The sequence below is a fragment of the Macrobrachium rosenbergii genome, chromosome 2 (genome assembly GCF_040412425.1).
Source record: "Macrobrachium rosenbergii isolate ZJJX-2024 chromosome 2, ASM4041242v1, whole genome shotgun sequence".
Classification (NCBI taxonomy): domain Eukaryota; kingdom Metazoa; phylum Arthropoda; class Malacostraca; order Decapoda; family Palaemonidae; genus Macrobrachium; species Macrobrachium rosenbergii.
The window spans coordinates 61,410,804-61,428,184 of NC_089742.1; the positions used below are offsets into that span (position 1 = coordinate 61,410,804).

Consider the following 17,381-nt stretch of genomic DNA (forward strand, 5'->3'; position numbering starts at 1 on the left):
GCCGTCATCTATTAACGAAAAGCTGAGGGAGCAGTGCCCTGATCTAAGTCTTCTTCTTCCGGTGATATCGGGGACAAAGGCAAGTCAGTCGAAGTCTTGGCTGAGGAAGGCGCCTTCTTGAGCAGTGCCAAAATGTCGTCAAGTTGACACTGGATGGGTGCCAATGATGGATAAAAAATTGCAGGTGCAGGAGGATCTGAAACAGGAAGCTAACGAGGAGGGGCCGAGCGCATGGAGGTGGCATTGGGTGCTTGGAAGCTGGCACCAAAAAGGCATTTTACAATAAAAGATTATCTACCAACACAAAAATGTTTCTATAACAAAAAGATATTTTTCATATAAACCCATTAAACTCATATATATGGTATACCTATACTGTACTTTATTACTTATTTCCATGGATAATCAGTCAAAACTACTTATATATGTTAAGAATTAGAGGTCCCTAATGTGTATATCCAGCCTTGGATATCATGCCCACAATACTCTCGGTTTGTGTACTCAAGAGACCAAAAGTCAAAATGAGGAGAAAGGAGGAGGGGCACTCCCTCTAAGATTAATGGGAATGTGCAAAAAACCCTATCTCATATCATAAAAACGTTTTGTCACAACCCCATTAAACATAATGCTTAAATAACCACTATGTATGTAATCACAGGATTAGTAGATGATTAAAAACATGAAGATAATAGGTCAATCCAGTCAATTTCAGCCACTATCCAACAAGGTTATCCCAGATATTTCATCTCCAATCACCGTAAAAATATTTAAAATGCGAATTTCGCATGTAGGCAACACAAAAACAAACAGGCTATACCAAGTTCACCGATGTCATGGAATGAATGTATACATATGAATGTACCCTATGAACATGATTGCATTTATCTTTTGGTTTGTAAAACTAAAAAAATTAGAAAATACAAAAAATATAAATGAGAATACTCTAGCATAAATATAAACAAAACAGTGTAAGAGAGTGTGTTCTCTCTACTCTCTCTCTCTCTCATCTCTCCTTTAATAAAATATCAATTACTGCACCATAAAAATAAAAACAGTTTACGATGCCATCGACTAAGAGCATGCATATGTAGGTATGTGTCATATGTTTTGCTTTCCCTGATTTACTGTGCTGTATTTCATTACATTTTAGTTGACTCTAAATATGATTATCACACATATTGTAACAGTACACAAGAGAATATTTTATCACTGTTGATGTTTCATCTTTAATCACCATAAAAATATTTAAATGCAAATTTCATATGAAGGCAACACAAAAACAAACAGGCCGTACCAAGTTCACTGATGGCATGGGATGAGTGTGTGCAGATGTACATACCCTATGCACACGATTGCATTTATCTTTTGCTTTGGAAGAATAAAAATGAGAAAATATAGTAAAAATATAAACAAGAATACTATAGCATAAAAATATAAATGAGAATACTGTATATAATAAGATGTGAATTATGGTATCATAAACATAAAAACAGTTCCTCGTTGGGTGAGCAGGTTCCGTTCTCAACTACCACTCTGTTGGTCGTGAGTTCGAATCTCCGCCCGGCCAGTGAAGAACAAGAGGAATTTGTTTCTGGTGATAGAAATTCATTTCTCGCTATAATGTGGTTCGGATTCCACAATAAGCTGTAGGTCCCATTGCTAGGTAATTAATTGGTTCTTAGCCACATAAAAATAAATCTAATCCTCCGGGCCAGCCCTAGGAGAGATGCTAATCAGCTCAGTGGTCTGGTTAAACTAAGATCTACTTAACTTAAACATAAAAACACAAAACCAAACAAGCTCTATTAACCCTTAAACGCCTATTGGACGTATCATACGTCGACTAAAATTGTCTGTTGGGTGCCGAGTGGACATATCGTACGTCGACTACAAAAAATTTCAACCTTCGGTCAACTTTGACTCGACCAAAATGGTCGAAAAACACAATTGTAAGCTAAAACTCTTACATTCTAGTAACATTCAATCATGTACCTTCATTTTGCAACAAATTGGAAGTCTCTAGCACAATATTTCGATTTATGGTGAATTTTTGAAAAAACTTTTTTCTTACGCACGGGCGGTAACTCAGCCGAAAATTTCAGACATTCTTTCGTCATTTTGTCGTAATTTTTGCACTGTTCTATATTAGCCGTTACATAAAGTTTTAAATATGAAAATGTGCGCAATTTCATGTACAATACAGCAAAATACAACCCATGGTTGTAGCTTTTATTAGTTTGGAAATATTTTCATATAAACCACGATAACTGCCAAAATTTCAACCTTCAGTCAACTTTGATGCAATTTTAAGCTAAAACTCTTACGATCTAGTAATATTCAATCATTTACCTTCATTTTGCAACCAATTGGAAGTCTCTAGCACAATATTTCGATTTATGGTGAATTTTTGAAAAAAACTTATTCCTTACGTCCGCGCCAGAAATTCTTTCGTCACGTTGTCGTAATGTTTGCACTGTTTTATATTAGTCGTTACATAAAGTTTTGTATATGGAAATGTGCGCAATTTCATGTAGAATACAACAGAAAATAACTCATGGTTGTAGCTTTTATCAGTTTTGAAATATTTTCATATAAATCACGATAACTGCCAAAATTTCAAGCTTCAGTCAACATTAACTCGACCGAAATGGTAAAAACGCAATTATAAGCTAAAACTCTTACATTCTAGTAATATTCAATCATGTACCTTCATTTTGCAACAAACTGGAAGTCTCTAGCACAATATTTTGATTTATGGTGAATTTCTGAAAAAAAAATTTTTTCCTTACGTCTGCACACGGTAACTCGCCTCTAACATCTCAGAAATTCTTTCATCATGTTGTCGTAATGTTTGCATCGTTTTACATTAGTCGTTACATAAACTTTTATATATGAAAATGTGCGAAATTTCATGTAGAATACAAGAGAAGATAGCTCATGGTTGTAGCTTTTATCAGTTTTGAAATATTTTCACATAAATCACGATAACTGCCAAAATTTCAACCTTCGGTCAACTTTAACGTGACAGAAATGGTAAAAAACGCAGTTTAAGCTAAAACTCTTACATTCTAGTAATATTCAATCGTTTACCTTCATTTTGCAATAAATTGGAAGTCTCTAGCACAATATTTCGATTTATGGTGAATTTTTGAAAAAAACATTTTCCTTACGCTCTTGTATTAACTCGGCCGAACATCTCAGAAATTCTTTCATCTCGTTGTCGTAATATTTGCACCGCTTTATATTAGTCGTTACATAAAGTTTTATATATGAAAATGTGCGCAATTTCATGTACAATACAACAAAAAATAACTCATGGTTGTAGCTTTTATCAGTTTTGAAATATTTCCATATAAATCACGATAAATAGAAAAAATTAGACTTTCGGTCAACTTTAACTTTCGACCGAAATGGTCGAAAACTGCAATTGTAATCTAAAAACACTTACAGTCTAGTAATATTCAATCAATTAGCTTCATTTTTCAACAAACGGGAAGTCTCTAGCACAATATTTCGATTTATGGTGAATTTTTGAAAAAAACATTTTTTTATCCATGGCGTTACGAATTCATGCATCATTTTGTGATAATATTTCTCTGTGTTGCTTTTGATCGTTTTAAAATTTGTTATATACCAAAATCATTGCAATTTAGTGTAATACAACTAAAAAAATTAACTCATTAGCTTTAACCGTTTTGCTTACAGCGATTTGTATACAATTATATACGAGTTTTTTTTCGCTGTCCTATATTCCAATATTTATAGATGATAATGATATTTTTTTTCATTTCTGATGGTTGCATACTAAACTTCAGGCAATGACAAAAAAAAAAAAATGAGTCAAAAATGAACTCTTAATCTTAAAAACTAAGTTTGCTGTGATTTTTGAAAAAAACTTTTTTCCGCTTCAGCTAACTCACCGACGCCGCCGGCATACTGGGAGACGTTTTTGTAAATAGGGCTTCGGCGTTAAAGGGTTAAGTCAGGTCTACCTAGCCCTCTTCATCCAACCAACACTGCATCCCCACCTGCTCCCAGCCACAGAAACTGCTCCCATGCTCCACCAACCTTCCAAAAATCCCCCTTTCCTGAGCTTTCCTCTACACAGCCTTACTGCCCCTCCTCTCTGATGGCAGTAAATCATCTGACCAACCTCCTCCTCCAACCATGGAAACTTTTCAAGGCTTCCCCCAACTCCCAAAACCCTTTCCCAGTCAGTCTGAATGTAGGTAGTGTTAACAACATTTTCTTGAGGCCGCGCAGCATTCCCAAACATTGAAAGGTGGTTCCTTCTAATTTTTCAAACTTTATATACATTTCTGGGTTTTCCGACCTGCGTCACCCGGTGAAATAACCTTTCAGCACTTATTGCTAGGTAAAGCTATTGCTAAATATACCAGAGAAAAGCTAAAAAGCTAAGCTGGAGTTACTACCCCCAGTGCGAGCTCCATGAAATGGAGTCGTGTATGAGAAAGGGTGAGATTGTCACAATCACAGGCCTCCGCCCTGTAAACATTCCCGATGTCAAAAAGTCCCACGAGTGAGGTGCCGTTACAAACCCCCGCGCACTCGGCGGACTGTAAACAAACCGGCATCACCCACATTCCATTTTTAGCACTTTGTAAGCTATTGTTCAGCTTTTTTGTGTGCACTTTTTTGTGGCCCATTTTTTGTTCAACTATGGCATCCTCCCAGGATTCTTCTTCACCTAAGTTGAGTACCATCTCTGTTTTTATTTTAGGTGGTTGAGGCTCCTTATTTCCCTCTAATTTAATAATTAGGGGATTTATAACGCCCGCCTCGTCCACCTTCTCCCGCCCCATGTGACCTTCAGTCTCAAAAGGGATTTTTATGTCGGGCTTCATTCCCCTTCATTTTCTTACTTTTGTGCCTTTTTGCTTATCCTATATTCAATTGGGCATTTTTAATTGTTGTTTTATTACCCTTTTCTGGGGAAGTTCGGGTCCTTGTCGTTTAGGCTATGAGTTTTCCCCCTCGGGCCTATCCGCTCTTTATCAATTCTTATATGTGTTGTATTTTGGACCCTCACTTCCTCCAGTGTTTGGGTATATTATTTGAGATGGTACAGTTATGCTTATTAGGTTTATTTTAGGCCTAGCGCACGGATGTCTTTGATATTTACGGATTATGTCCTTTGTTTTTAATCTTGAAGGTCGGCCATTTTCCCTCCGCGCTCTTATCGTGTTGGGTTTGGTCCTCCCTTCTACATGTGTCCTTATGATTATTTGAATTACTGAATTATTTTATTTTGCCTAGAATAGGTTAACTTTTAGGCTAGTCTGGTAGATACCTTCTCCCCTGGGCTTCCTCAGTCAGCCAGCGGGCTGTGTTAGGTTAGCCTAGGAGTTAGGCTATGCGTTCTCTTCCCTTCCTCGGAAGGGGAAGGTTAGGTGTAGGAGGGCTCATGGTTGGAGCTTCCCTTCGTGTGTGGTGTTATGGTTAGAGGTGTTGGGCCTGCGCTTTCCTCTCCCTGTTTCAGCCTTTCCGTTTGGACTATTGAGTCCTAGTAAAGTTAAGCTGGAATAGCGAGGGTATCTCGCGTAGCCTACCTTCGTCCGATCCACACCTTCGGGTTATCCTCCAACTTCATGTATATACCCCTCTCCTACCTCCTTGCTCCTCCTCCCCCACCTCCTCCTTGCTCTCTTCCCCCTTGGTTCGCTTTCATATACTATGTTAACTTACCAAGGCTCGAGAGCTTTACCCTGTTCCTTACGCTATAGCCTATATCCCCTTCCTCTGCATTGATTGGTTTGTACTCTCGCTACTGGGTTCCGACCTTACCTGGTCACACCCGGTCGAGACCTTGATTGGGGACCGGGGGTGCTCCCACACTCCTGTTCCCCATTCCCTTTACCTTTCTTTGCTTATTTGGCCTTCGAGGGTTCCCCATTCTCTCCTCTCTTATTATCGTTCGTACATGTTCGTCCGATCGAGAGGGAGAAGGGTGGATCTCATGGCGCCCGGGGAGTGCTTACTCACCGCCTGGTCGCTGCTTCTGGTCCCCCTCTCCTGGCCTGTCCCACTCCCCCACCCTTCCTATAGTGTCAGTGCGTCTTTTTTCCCCCCAACCCGAGTGTCTTTCTCCCAGACCGTCATCTCGGGGGGGAGGAAAATTTGTGTACATGTTGCCAGTTAGTTTCCCACCTGACTGTCTTCTGTCGTATTCACACGCCATGACATTTACCTTCGTTCTATTCATTTAGAACACCTACGGTTCCCTAGTATCTACCCTCCGCCGACTAGCTATCTTTGTGTTTCTCCACTAGGTAGTCGGGCGTTCTCGTCGCCTTCCACTCCGGTGGGTACAGTGTTTGGTCGGCCGGTGCTCACCACACCTCCTCCGCCGTCACCGTATTAGAGTACAGGACTCCCCCGGCTCCAAGCGGAAATACCCATTCTTTATAGTTGACCTTTCACTAGCATGCATACATACATACATATATTTATATATATATATATATATATATATATATATATATATATATATATATATATATATATATATATATATATATATATATATATATATATTTTTTTTTTTTTTTTTCTGAATTTTTACATATCCTTTTTGGGACCTTCCTGTTGCTCTGGATTAACTCCGGCGGTCCCTTTTATGTTGTTGATCTTGCATGTTCCAGTAGGCTCCTTAACCTCCCGGTATGCTCCGGCGGGACCTACCTGGCTAACTATCTATTATCCTAAGACACCGCTCTGGCACCCTACTCCGGCGGCCTTATCAGCATACTCATATACCTGTCAACTTACAGATGGTGCGTTGTCAGGAGCAGGGGTGCACGGCAGTGCTTCAACAAGCCAGCGGATATGAGGTATGCAGGTCCCACTCCGGGTGCGCTGTCCACGTAGGGGACCTGATCGTCTGGCACCCTGATGGCTGTGAGGTGTGCTACGCTCTCTATGAGCGGGTTCTAGATGAGTCGGTAAGTTAGTTTTTCCTTTCCGATTCATGTTTGCCTTGAGTTTTGTCTCTTATGGATAATTGGAAGATATTCTCCTTTTAGGAGGTTCGGCCGCCTGACTTTCTCCTTCTTCCAGATTGACCGCAGCTCTCGGGACTCTTCGCTGATGACCCTCAAGACCTGGGTCAGCGGCTTCGGGAGGAACGTCAGGGCAGGGAAACCCTACGTTCTTTCAAAGGACATTTGCAGCGTTCTCTTCCCCGGCGCCTGGATCTCAGCTTCAGTTGCGGACGAGGTAGCCGCCCCTTTGATCGCTGGGATCCAGGAGATGACTCAGCCCTCCCAAGAAGACGTCGCTGCATGCGGAGAGGTCGCCGAGGATGTTGCGGCTCTTAATTTGGACCTAGAGCCCATGAACGTGGACCTGGATCTTCAAGCAGGTAAGGGGGTAAGTGAGGCAGGTGAATTTCTGTTTAGCTCTCCTTCTTCTTCTGCTTCTTCTTTCCGAGGATTCGTGAAATCCTCTTGCCTTATGGACGGTGCAAGGTCTACCGTCCCTAAGGTCAAATCAGTTAAGAAAAAGACCTTAAAGTCCCAGAAAGTCCGCTCCGGGGTTGCCTCGAAGACGTCACGGGCCCCTAGCCCCGTGCCGTCACGGGCAAGGCCTCTACTTCTGGGAAGGGAGCACGGACAAAGCAAAGTAAAGAGGTCCCCCCCTCCTTCCTTTGATGCAGAAGCATTTGCCGAGCTTCTTATGAAGACGTTCGACAAAAGAGTTGACGACAAGCTGTCGCAACTCTCGAGTCAGCTATCTTCCTCGAATGCTTCCGTGCTTTCCCTGTCACAAGAGGTTAAGTCCCAAGGGACTTTAATCTCTGGGTTCATGAGTGGCAGAGCGGCCAACAGATCTTTCTCCGTTCCAGACACCTCCAGCCTTCCTCCCTTTGATAAAGGAAACCCCTGGCGCCCTGACCCTTTTTGCTCCCCAGCATGAGGTTAAACCTTACTATCGAGGCCTAGGCACCCGAGGCTGGAGGAACTAGAATTCTTCCCTCCTAACCTGCAATCACCTTACGCAGGTTTTGCCAGGCTCATCGAGGAGGCATGGATTCGGTCCGATAAGGTCCCCAAAGGAAACTGTCATCTTCCGAGGACCAAGCCCAGTCGGCTCTACTCACGGACTCTGTCGGAGTGGCAGGCGGAGAACACCAAACTCACCCCGGCCAAGGGTGCGTTTACGATATTCTCTTTGGGAGAGGTTCTTCCCACCCCTTGCACCTCCAAAGTGGCTTCCCTCACGAACCAAGCTTGCATGGAGGGTAAGCCCCTTCCTCATCTCTGGGAGACAGATCCCACCTCTCTTGTCTTCCCCGGAGATCCTCAGTTTTGGGAAGGAGCCCTGGACACCTTCACGGTTACACGACTGGACCCTGACTGCGCTTCTAACCTCTTCAGTGAACAACTGCCTAAGATCCCGGAGTCGCTCCTGAAGGCTGAAGCTGAGACTAAGGACAGGCTTAGCAGGTCCTTAAACTCTCTACTTTAGCAGAAGCAACGTCAGTGGTATATAGCGAAGACGCTTTATTTCAGGTGCTGTGAAATCTCTCTTAGCGAGTTTTCAGCAGGACCTGTATGACTTTATCAAGGCCGGTTGAACTGCCGAAAGCACATCTTTTCGGCAGCCACCATCCGTCATGAGCCTAACAGGCTCATGAAAAGCTCCATCTGGGGAGCTAATCTCTTCCCCCAGGAAGAGGTTGATATGGTCCTAGCTGAGGCAACTAGGGCCAATCAGAGTCTCCGCTCCCGATGGGCTTATCGTTCAAGAGGAAACAGTCTGAGCCCGCCGGAACCCACCCCAAGTCCGGGAAGAAGTTCAAGAAATTTAAACGGCTCCCTACTCAGACTGTCTTGCAGGCTGTCCAGGTTCCCGCCCCTGGTTATCCTTCAACCTCCTAGTCCCAACCTCAACCTCAGTATGTGCTGGTCAAACCAGCCCATCAACCTCTCGCTGCCCCTTCATACGTCTCCTCCCTGGCTTTCAACGCTTCATATGAAAGCCAGGGTGCATTTCGTTCAATACAAAATGCAAGGGGAACTAGAGCCAGAGGATACTTTCGTGGTAGGGGAACACCTCGCTCCTCCTCCAGAGGAAGGGGAGGCAGAGGCTCCAGAGGAGGCAGACCCTCCCCCGCCCAGTGAGATATCTCAGGTAGGCGGGAGGTTATATCATTTTCGGGACCAGTGGAGCTTCAGTCCCTGAGCCCAGAGCATAGTCTCCAAAGGACTGGGGTGGAGTTGGTGCAAAGGTCCTCCCCCCACAGTCAGATTCCATCAATCACCGTCCAAGGCTCTGAAGGACTTTGTGAAAGATCTATTATTAAAGAGGGCAATAAAGAAAGCGAGGCATCTGAAATTTCAAGGCAGACTGTTCAGTGTTCCAAAGAAAGGTTCCAGTCAGCGAAGAGTAATTCTAGACTTGTCTCGTCTAAATTCCTACATTCAATGCGACAAGTTTTGAATGTTTACAATCTCGCAGGTTTGGACCCTACTACCCCGTGGAGCCGTAACCACCTCTATAGATCTTTCAGACGCCTATTATCACGTCCCGATTGCGAGAAGGTTCTCTCCTTATCTGGGGTTCAGACTGGGAAGTCAAGCATACTCGTTCAGGGTCATGCCATTCGGTCTCAATATAGCCCCAGAATCTTCACCAAACTGGCAGATACGGTAGTTCAGCAACTCGGTCTCAGGGGATCATGCTAGCCGCATACCTGGACGATTGGATTGTTTGGGCATCCAACGTCAACGAATGCCGGAGAGCAACAGCCATAGTAATCGGCTTTCTGGAATCTCTGGGCTTTCAAATAAACAGGGAGAAATCCCGCCTAGTTCCGGAGAGTCGCTTTCAATGGTTAGGGATCCAGTGGGACCTGTGTGCACACAAACTATCTCTTCCGCCAGCCAAGCGGAGAGAAATAGCCAAGGCAACCAGACAGTTCCTCAAGAACAAGAAAGCTTCCCGTCGTACCCAAGAAAGAGTCTTAGGTTCTCTTCAGTTTGCTTCAGTGACGGATCTACTTCTGAAATCCAAACTGAAAGATATAAACAGGGTATGGTGGAGCCGAGCCAATGTCAGGTTCAGGGACAAGGTATCTCTGATTCCGCCGATTTTCAAAAAGAGACTCCGGCCTTGGACGACTGTCAAGAGCTTATCAAAGTCAGTACCTCTTCAATTTCCTCCTCCGGCATTAGTAATTCACACCGACGCTTCCCTAAGCGGGTGGGGAGGATACTCTCAACACAAGAAGGTACAGGGACTTGGTCCACCATGTTCCGCCAGTTCCATATCAATGTCCTGGAAGCTATGGCAGTCTTTCTAACCCTGAAGAAACTGCATCCAAACAATCTGATTCATATAAGACTGGTTCTAGACAGCGCAGTAGTAGTACATTGTATAAACAGGGGAGGTTCCAAATCGAGTCGGATCAACCAGGTTATGATAGCAATATTCTCCCTAGCAAACAAACACCGGTGGCATCTGTCTGCTACCCATCTTGCAGGGGTCTGGAATGTCATTGCAGATTCCCTATCCAGGACAACTCCGCTGGAGTCGGAATGGTCCTTGGACAAAACATCATTCAGATGGATTTGCAATCAAGTTCCGGGTCTCGAAGTAGATCTCTTTGCAACAGAATGCAACCACAAACTACCTTGTTATGTTGCTCCCAACCTGGACCCTCTAGCTCACTCCACAGATGCAATGTCCATAGATTGGAACAAGTGGAAAAGGATCTATCTGTTTCCTCCAGTAAACCTGTTACTGAAAGTCCTTCACAAGCTCAGGACATTCAAAGGTCAGATAGCCCTAGTGGCTCCCAACTGGCAAGAGCAACTGGTTTCCACTTCTTCTAGAGCTGAAGCTTGGTGCTTGCAAATTCCCAACCCAAAACTGACGCAAATAGTACAAACTCAGACTGTGTCAGCTTCCTCAAGAATTCAGAATGCCCTGGCTTTGTGGATTTCATGAAGTTTGCAGCTCAGAAGGATGCTAATATTGATCCTATTAACACTTTGTTCCTAGAATCAGACAAAAAGGAATCCACTATCAGACAATATGACTCAGCAGTAAAGAAATTAGCACTCTTCTTAAAAAGAATCTGGAAGCAACTGTAATGACCACAAATTTAGCAATTTCATTTTTAGGTCATTATTTGAGAAAGGTCTGGCCTCAAGTACTATTACTACAGCAAAACCAGCTTTGAAAAAGATATTTTTACACAGGTTTAAGATTAACTTAACAGATTCTTATTTTTCGTCAATCCCTAAAGCCTGTGCTCGTTTAAGACCAGTAACCCGCCCACATACGGTTTCCTGGTTCTTAAATGATGTTCTTAAATTAGCTTCAGAAACGGATAATCAAAATTGTTCTTTCATTAATTTATTGAGGAAGACCTTATTTTTAATTAGTTTAGCTTCAGGTGCTAGAATTTCCGAGCTGTCTGCCCTGTCTAGAGAACCCAACCATATTGATTTCCTTCCATCAGGGGAAGTGTTGCTAGCTCCTCACCCTAAGTTCCTAGCTAAGAATGAAGATCCTCGAGATAGGTGGTCTCCCTGGAAGGTCATCCCCCTCCCACAAGACCTGTCTTTATGCCCAGTCTTTACTTTGAAAGCCTATTTAGACAGGACCTCACAGATAACTTTGGGGCCTCTGTTTGCAAGGGAAGGGGGAGGAACTATTTCTATGAAAGCCATTAGGCAACAGATCTTGTATTTTATTAAACATGCAAACCCAGACTCAGTTCCAAAAGTACATGACATTAGGGCAGTGGCCACCTCCACTAACTATTTCCATTATATGAATTTCGAGGATCTTGCAAAATATACGGGGTGGAAGTCTCCCGTAGTTTTCAAATGCCACTATCTGAAATCCCTAGAAGCTCTGAAGTTCACTACAGTGGCGGCAGGGAACATCGTTCCTCCCTCTGTTTAATCCTTTCTAGTACTCAGTCACTCTCCTCCCTCCTACCTGCCTCATTTATTCCCTTTCGATCACCTCCAGGTCAGGCATGCTTCACAGCCTGTCTCTGACCATGTCATAGTTTTGTATTGTCTGCTATGTTTAAATTTAAATACGTTTTGTGTTCTTTTGTCTTGTGGGACATAGTTCCCCCACCTTAATCTTAAGTATAATGTTTAAGTACCTATATTACATGTTTATGTACTCATTAGTCTTATGGATAGTTTTATATTTATGTACACCTTAATCTTACAAATAAGTTTAAGTATCTTTATTATATATCTAAATACCAATATTTTGCTACCGGGATAATTAAAACTCTTGTGGATTTATAGTTTTATTTCTTTCCTCTACAAGTTTCCCTTTTTGTTTCAGGATGGTATTTTGATTTCTCTGTTATTATTTCACCAGGTGACACAGGTCGGAAAACCCAGAAAAAGGATTTTGACAAAGGAAAAATCTATTTCTGGGAGAGACCCTGTGTCTGACCGTGACCCACCCTGATTCCTTTTCCCCCCTGATAAAATACCATTCCAGGATGGGGTGCTAACATGGAATGTGGGTGGCCGTGGTTTGTTTACAGTCCCGCAGTGGTGCGGGGTTTTGTAACAGCACCTCACTGGGTGGGACTTTGACATTGGGAATGTTTACAGAGGCGAAGGCCTGTGATTGTGACAATCTCACCCTTTCTCACACAACTCCATTTCATGGAGCTCGCACTGGGGTAGTAACTCCAGCTTAGCTTTTTAGCTTTTCTCTGGTATATTTAGCAATAGCTTTACCTAGAAATAAGTGCTGAAAGGTTATTTCACCGGGTGACACAGGTCTCTCCCCAGAAATAGATTTTTCCTTTGTCAAAATCCTTTTATTATCTTTGGGGCCTTGATCCCTGGTCTGCATGTGTCAGATAATGCTGAATTTCAGATAATGGCAATCCGGATAACTGAGGGATTACTGTGCAATGCCATGACTTATTATCGGGAAAAATTAATATTTCCATAAATCTTTGGTGTTTTGACTGAACCAAGTAACATTTCCCAGGAACCTCTGTAAAACTGGAAGAGAACCCATACACATTTCAACATCATTCATAAAAGGGTGGCCTGGAATGTAGAATTACATAACCACCTTCCTGACTGAACACTGAGCTGACTATGGCATCTCCATCCTGAAGAGATATTGCAAGTGGTAATAAAAATTTATCTAGAGGATAGAGTATGCTTGCTCTGATCAAAGCTGACAAAGCCTTGTCTGCTGTTAGAATAATTTCCTTTAATACCAACACGAATAACCAGAAATCCATTATAACTCAGCATTTCTGTCTGTCATGTAACTTTTCAAATAAATATTAATCTCATTACATCTTGAAGACCAAGCTATAAGGTAAAGATTGTGGCAGGTGAAGCAGAGATGATCCATCTACTGAGCAACATTTTACCTGCAATCTAACTACAGCTTTACTCACTGCTGATTTAGAACTCAGTTGGTTTCTTCACCTCTGCACTCTACTAGTGATACAAGAATCTGTGATGTAACAAGTTTCTTCCTAGTATGAACACCTATGTTTTGCATAAATATTTGAACATTAAAAGATTCAACAATAATTCTACAAAGCAATCTCACCTGCAAATACCATATCAAGATAGGTCATTTCTAGAAGTGACTCATATGTAATCTCTCCATTATGCCTCTCTAAAACACTCTCAATTTCTTGCATGCATTTTTGTTGGATGTCTGGATGAAGTGCCAAACAGTAAGATAAAAAGCTGAGAGTAGTTGCCGTGGTATCATACCCAGCAATATAAAACAGCACACACTGAGCTGTTATAACTAGCTCCGTTAAAACTGAAAAAAAGATAAACCCTAGTTATAACAGACATAACACTGCACTGAAAGTGTTTACCCTTCTACATATTTTTCCTTATGACAAAGTGCTCCCTTTTCTGTGAATAATTACAACTAATACATTCATACAGATTAATACTAACTGCCAAGGGTTGTAAATTAGCAAATTTTATAATGCACTCAATACAATTTTGAATAAATGATACCTTCCCTATTTATAAAATGCAATCAATAACAAAAGTTCTTGTTTAATGAGAAATTATCAATTTTACTGCTTAAATTTTAAACTTATATTGCACAGTAAAACACATTCATACATTTATGAAAAGTAATATGAGGTGCCACATGTCAGAGGGGCATATGTGCAAAAACATGGTTTTGAGATATTACACTTTAAAGTTTTCCATTTGTACCGGAACCAATTTATATCATGCGACTTCGGACCATAAGTTTGGGGGGATTAAGGGTGATTTTTGTTTGAAATTTGTTCTTTTCTATATCTTCCCACCACTAACTCAATATCGCCATGTTTGAGGGTTAGGCCCCTCTGACAGGCGGCGCCTCATATAGGAATGTAGTTTACAATATTTTAGAACAGCCACTCAGAATCTAACCTATTTGCAACCGGAGTAGTATCTGCAACATACAGTCTTTCATAAACAATGTGCAGTAAAGCACTTCTTCTCTGCAACATACAGTCTTTCATAAACATTGTACAGTAAAGCATTTCTTCTATCTTCTTACTTCACTGCAATAATTTAAACATCCATTATGTAAAGATCAGGAATGTCATTAAGAATATTAGTTCTCAAGATTTAACTCCATAAACCCACATATCATATCTTATAAATAAAATTCAAACCACTTCAATTTAAAAAAAAAAGTTAACTGCATGCAAAAACTTCCCTTCCAACATAGCAACCTTTCAAAGTCCTTACTTTCACTGTCCTCTTACTGTACCCTGCATTTAAGAAGCTAAGAAAAAATGTTGCAGTTGCAAAGTTGGCAACAGTGAGTACTCATAACAGCTTTCACCCACAACGTGGCCCCAAGTCCAGGTCTGAAAATATCTGGAATAGTTTCTTAGCCCTATCCCTAGCTACCGGTGCACTTTTGTGCCCTTTGCTTTCTTTGTACACCTTTTAATGCCTCCATCAATTACTGCTTTTAATTACTTTTACTTTTTTTTTTTTGGTGTTATCACATCTTCCATATAATATAACTTTTGCTTTAATAAATTAATCTCACTCTTCCTGCTGTCCTCTCATCTGATGATAAGTATTTTTACATTATTCTCAAGTAAGTAATACAGTACATTTGACATATACCTTGATTTGCAGGTTTCTTTGATGAAATAGTTGAATTATCAACGCCTTTGTTGTTGTTTGTTTGTTCCTGCAATGATGCATCCAACAAGAGTTGCAGAAAATCATTTCTGCGAAGATTATTTTCTAGGCGGTACTTCATTGTGTCAGAAACAACCTGGAATATTGCAATATTTAACTAATTTTTATCATAAGATTTAAATAAACATACAAAGAGTTACATTAAAAATTTCCAAACTTCAGTAGCTTTCAAGAAGAGATAATGATGATCATCAAGTAAAAGAAAAAATCCTTACCTTTGTGAAGAAATGAATTGGTGTCCTATCAACAACATTGAGATGAAGTCTTTTAGCAATATGAGGCCAAAGGAACTGGAAGAACATTAAAGGCCTCTTCCACTTAGCAGGAGGCTTGAAAAATCGGGCAGCTGCTGCAGAAAACTCATCCTAAAGTATAAAAATATTTACATACAGTTCTTTGAACATTATCTCAAGTTATGAATTTAATTTGTCAACATTTAAAAAAAAATTAAGTATATAAATCACACCTGGCATCTTGAAAAGCGGAACAGATCATGGGTATGATTAATGAGTTACTTTCCAAGAAGAACATGACTAAATATTTGCAGCCCATGTACCTAGACATTTACCATGATACGTCCTAGATCTGAAATACCATCTGGACACCATCAACAGAAAGTCTGGTATGGCTAAAATATTCATAGCACCAAAAGGTTGTGAATGGCTTCCATATGCAGAGATTAATATTGGCCAACACATCCTGGCAAAACCCTGATTCCTTAAGTACCTGAAATCTGTCATAACTTGGTTAAATGAAATATACATGACTGGTAGAAAAATCAATGTTACACACAAACTCTTGCCCAATAAATATAATTTGCTATCAGGAGTTAAACACTGCACTAAGTCACTCCCTGGCTTGGGTGGTACTAATCACCATTGCAGGCCTGTTCTGGAATTCTGTAAATGCTCTGACTGTCTAAAATTGGTTAAGGAGCCTATTCACATGTTTTGTAAAGTACTGAGCTAGATCTAACACATGCCTCTGTTACAGTTAAAGGCAATGTATCTGAATTTAATGGCACCTCTATGGCTTTATAAATTCCCTGTACAACTATGACAATATCTTCAACAGATATAATCTTGTCATTTGAGAATCAACAGATGATGACTGTAATGGTAATAATAAAATGCCTATAATTGACAACCTATAGTTGACCCTCAAATCTGGCAGATTTCCATTAAACAAATTTGATTATTCACAGAATTTGCACCAATAATTGGATGGAATAGTTTTGAAGCTTTGTCGCCTTTCACATAGACCCACAGATGACTTGTGTAAGCTACATATGAAAAACTAAAAAAGTTTAGTGGGTCACAAATGCTTGAAATACAAATACATATCTGTCTAGATTAGTTATCTATCTATAAAAATAAAAAAATAAAATGAAACAGTAAGAAAATTATACTGATGCAACCTTTTTAATTAGGAACACTGGGATAATTCTCAGTCAATACAATGACAGTGGCATGTTAGTGGTAGGATTTAAGAAAAGAGGACCATCTGGGATGTTAGCTGTGACATCTAGGTAAACCTGTATTCTAGGTTCCAACATAAGAATATGGGATTTCCTCTTCAACAGGTCCACATTCTTGGCCAGTATTGACTAGCCTGGGGACAACAGCAGCTGACCACTGGACATGCAGGTGATGAGACCAAGTTTACTGGTCCAGCTTCCTGATGCCAAGGTCAAGGATCAGGTAACAGGAGCCCTTGCAGGAACAGCACAAAAGACTAGAGGAGGGAGCTACAAATTTCATGAATGAAATCTATCCAAAACCCATAGATCAAGAGCTCGAGTGTAACCTTGTACTGTCATTAGGAGGATTTTCATATACAGACACTCCTCACTTAATGACAAGCATGTTTAATGACCATTTGGACTTACAACACGCTCTCTGTAAGCAGGTCATGAACTATACGTGTAACCTGCATAAGCATTTAATACAAGGTTCTTGTGAATCCATAAGCATTTAATACAAGGTTCTTGTGAATAGCTTTATGACCTGTTCTTTAATGAACATGAAATCATACTTGGGGTAGCATGCAGAGTAGGGAGACAGGGATATTCAGTGTTACTTGGGGGGGGTTCCAAAGGGGGGCCAAAGCACCCACCCAACCAGGTCAGGGCATGGCACCCTAAGTTAGGTTGGGAAGGTAAGATCT

The 17,381-nt window shown here is 41.1% G+C and overlaps 1 protein-coding gene across 3 annotated transcripts in view; it reads right to left on the reverse strand.

Annotated features, from left to right (window-relative positions):
- LOC136847662 (cytochrome P450 3A24-like) overlaps positions 1-17,381 on the reverse strand; it is an 89,830-nt gene that overhangs the window by 16,414 nt on the left and 56,035 nt on the right. For all 3 annotated transcript variants that reach the window (XM_067119466.1, XM_067119476.1, XM_067119470.1), the window contains exons 5-7: positions 15,431-15,580; positions 15,138-15,291; positions 13,588-13,809 (exon numbers count right to left, since the gene is read on the reverse strand). In XM_067119466.1, coding sequence (XP_066975567.1) covers positions 13,588-13,809; positions 15,138-15,291; positions 15,431-15,580 — 526 coding nt within the window. The remainder of the gene's footprint in view (positions 1-13,587; positions 13,810-15,137; positions 15,292-15,430; positions 15,581-17,381) is intronic.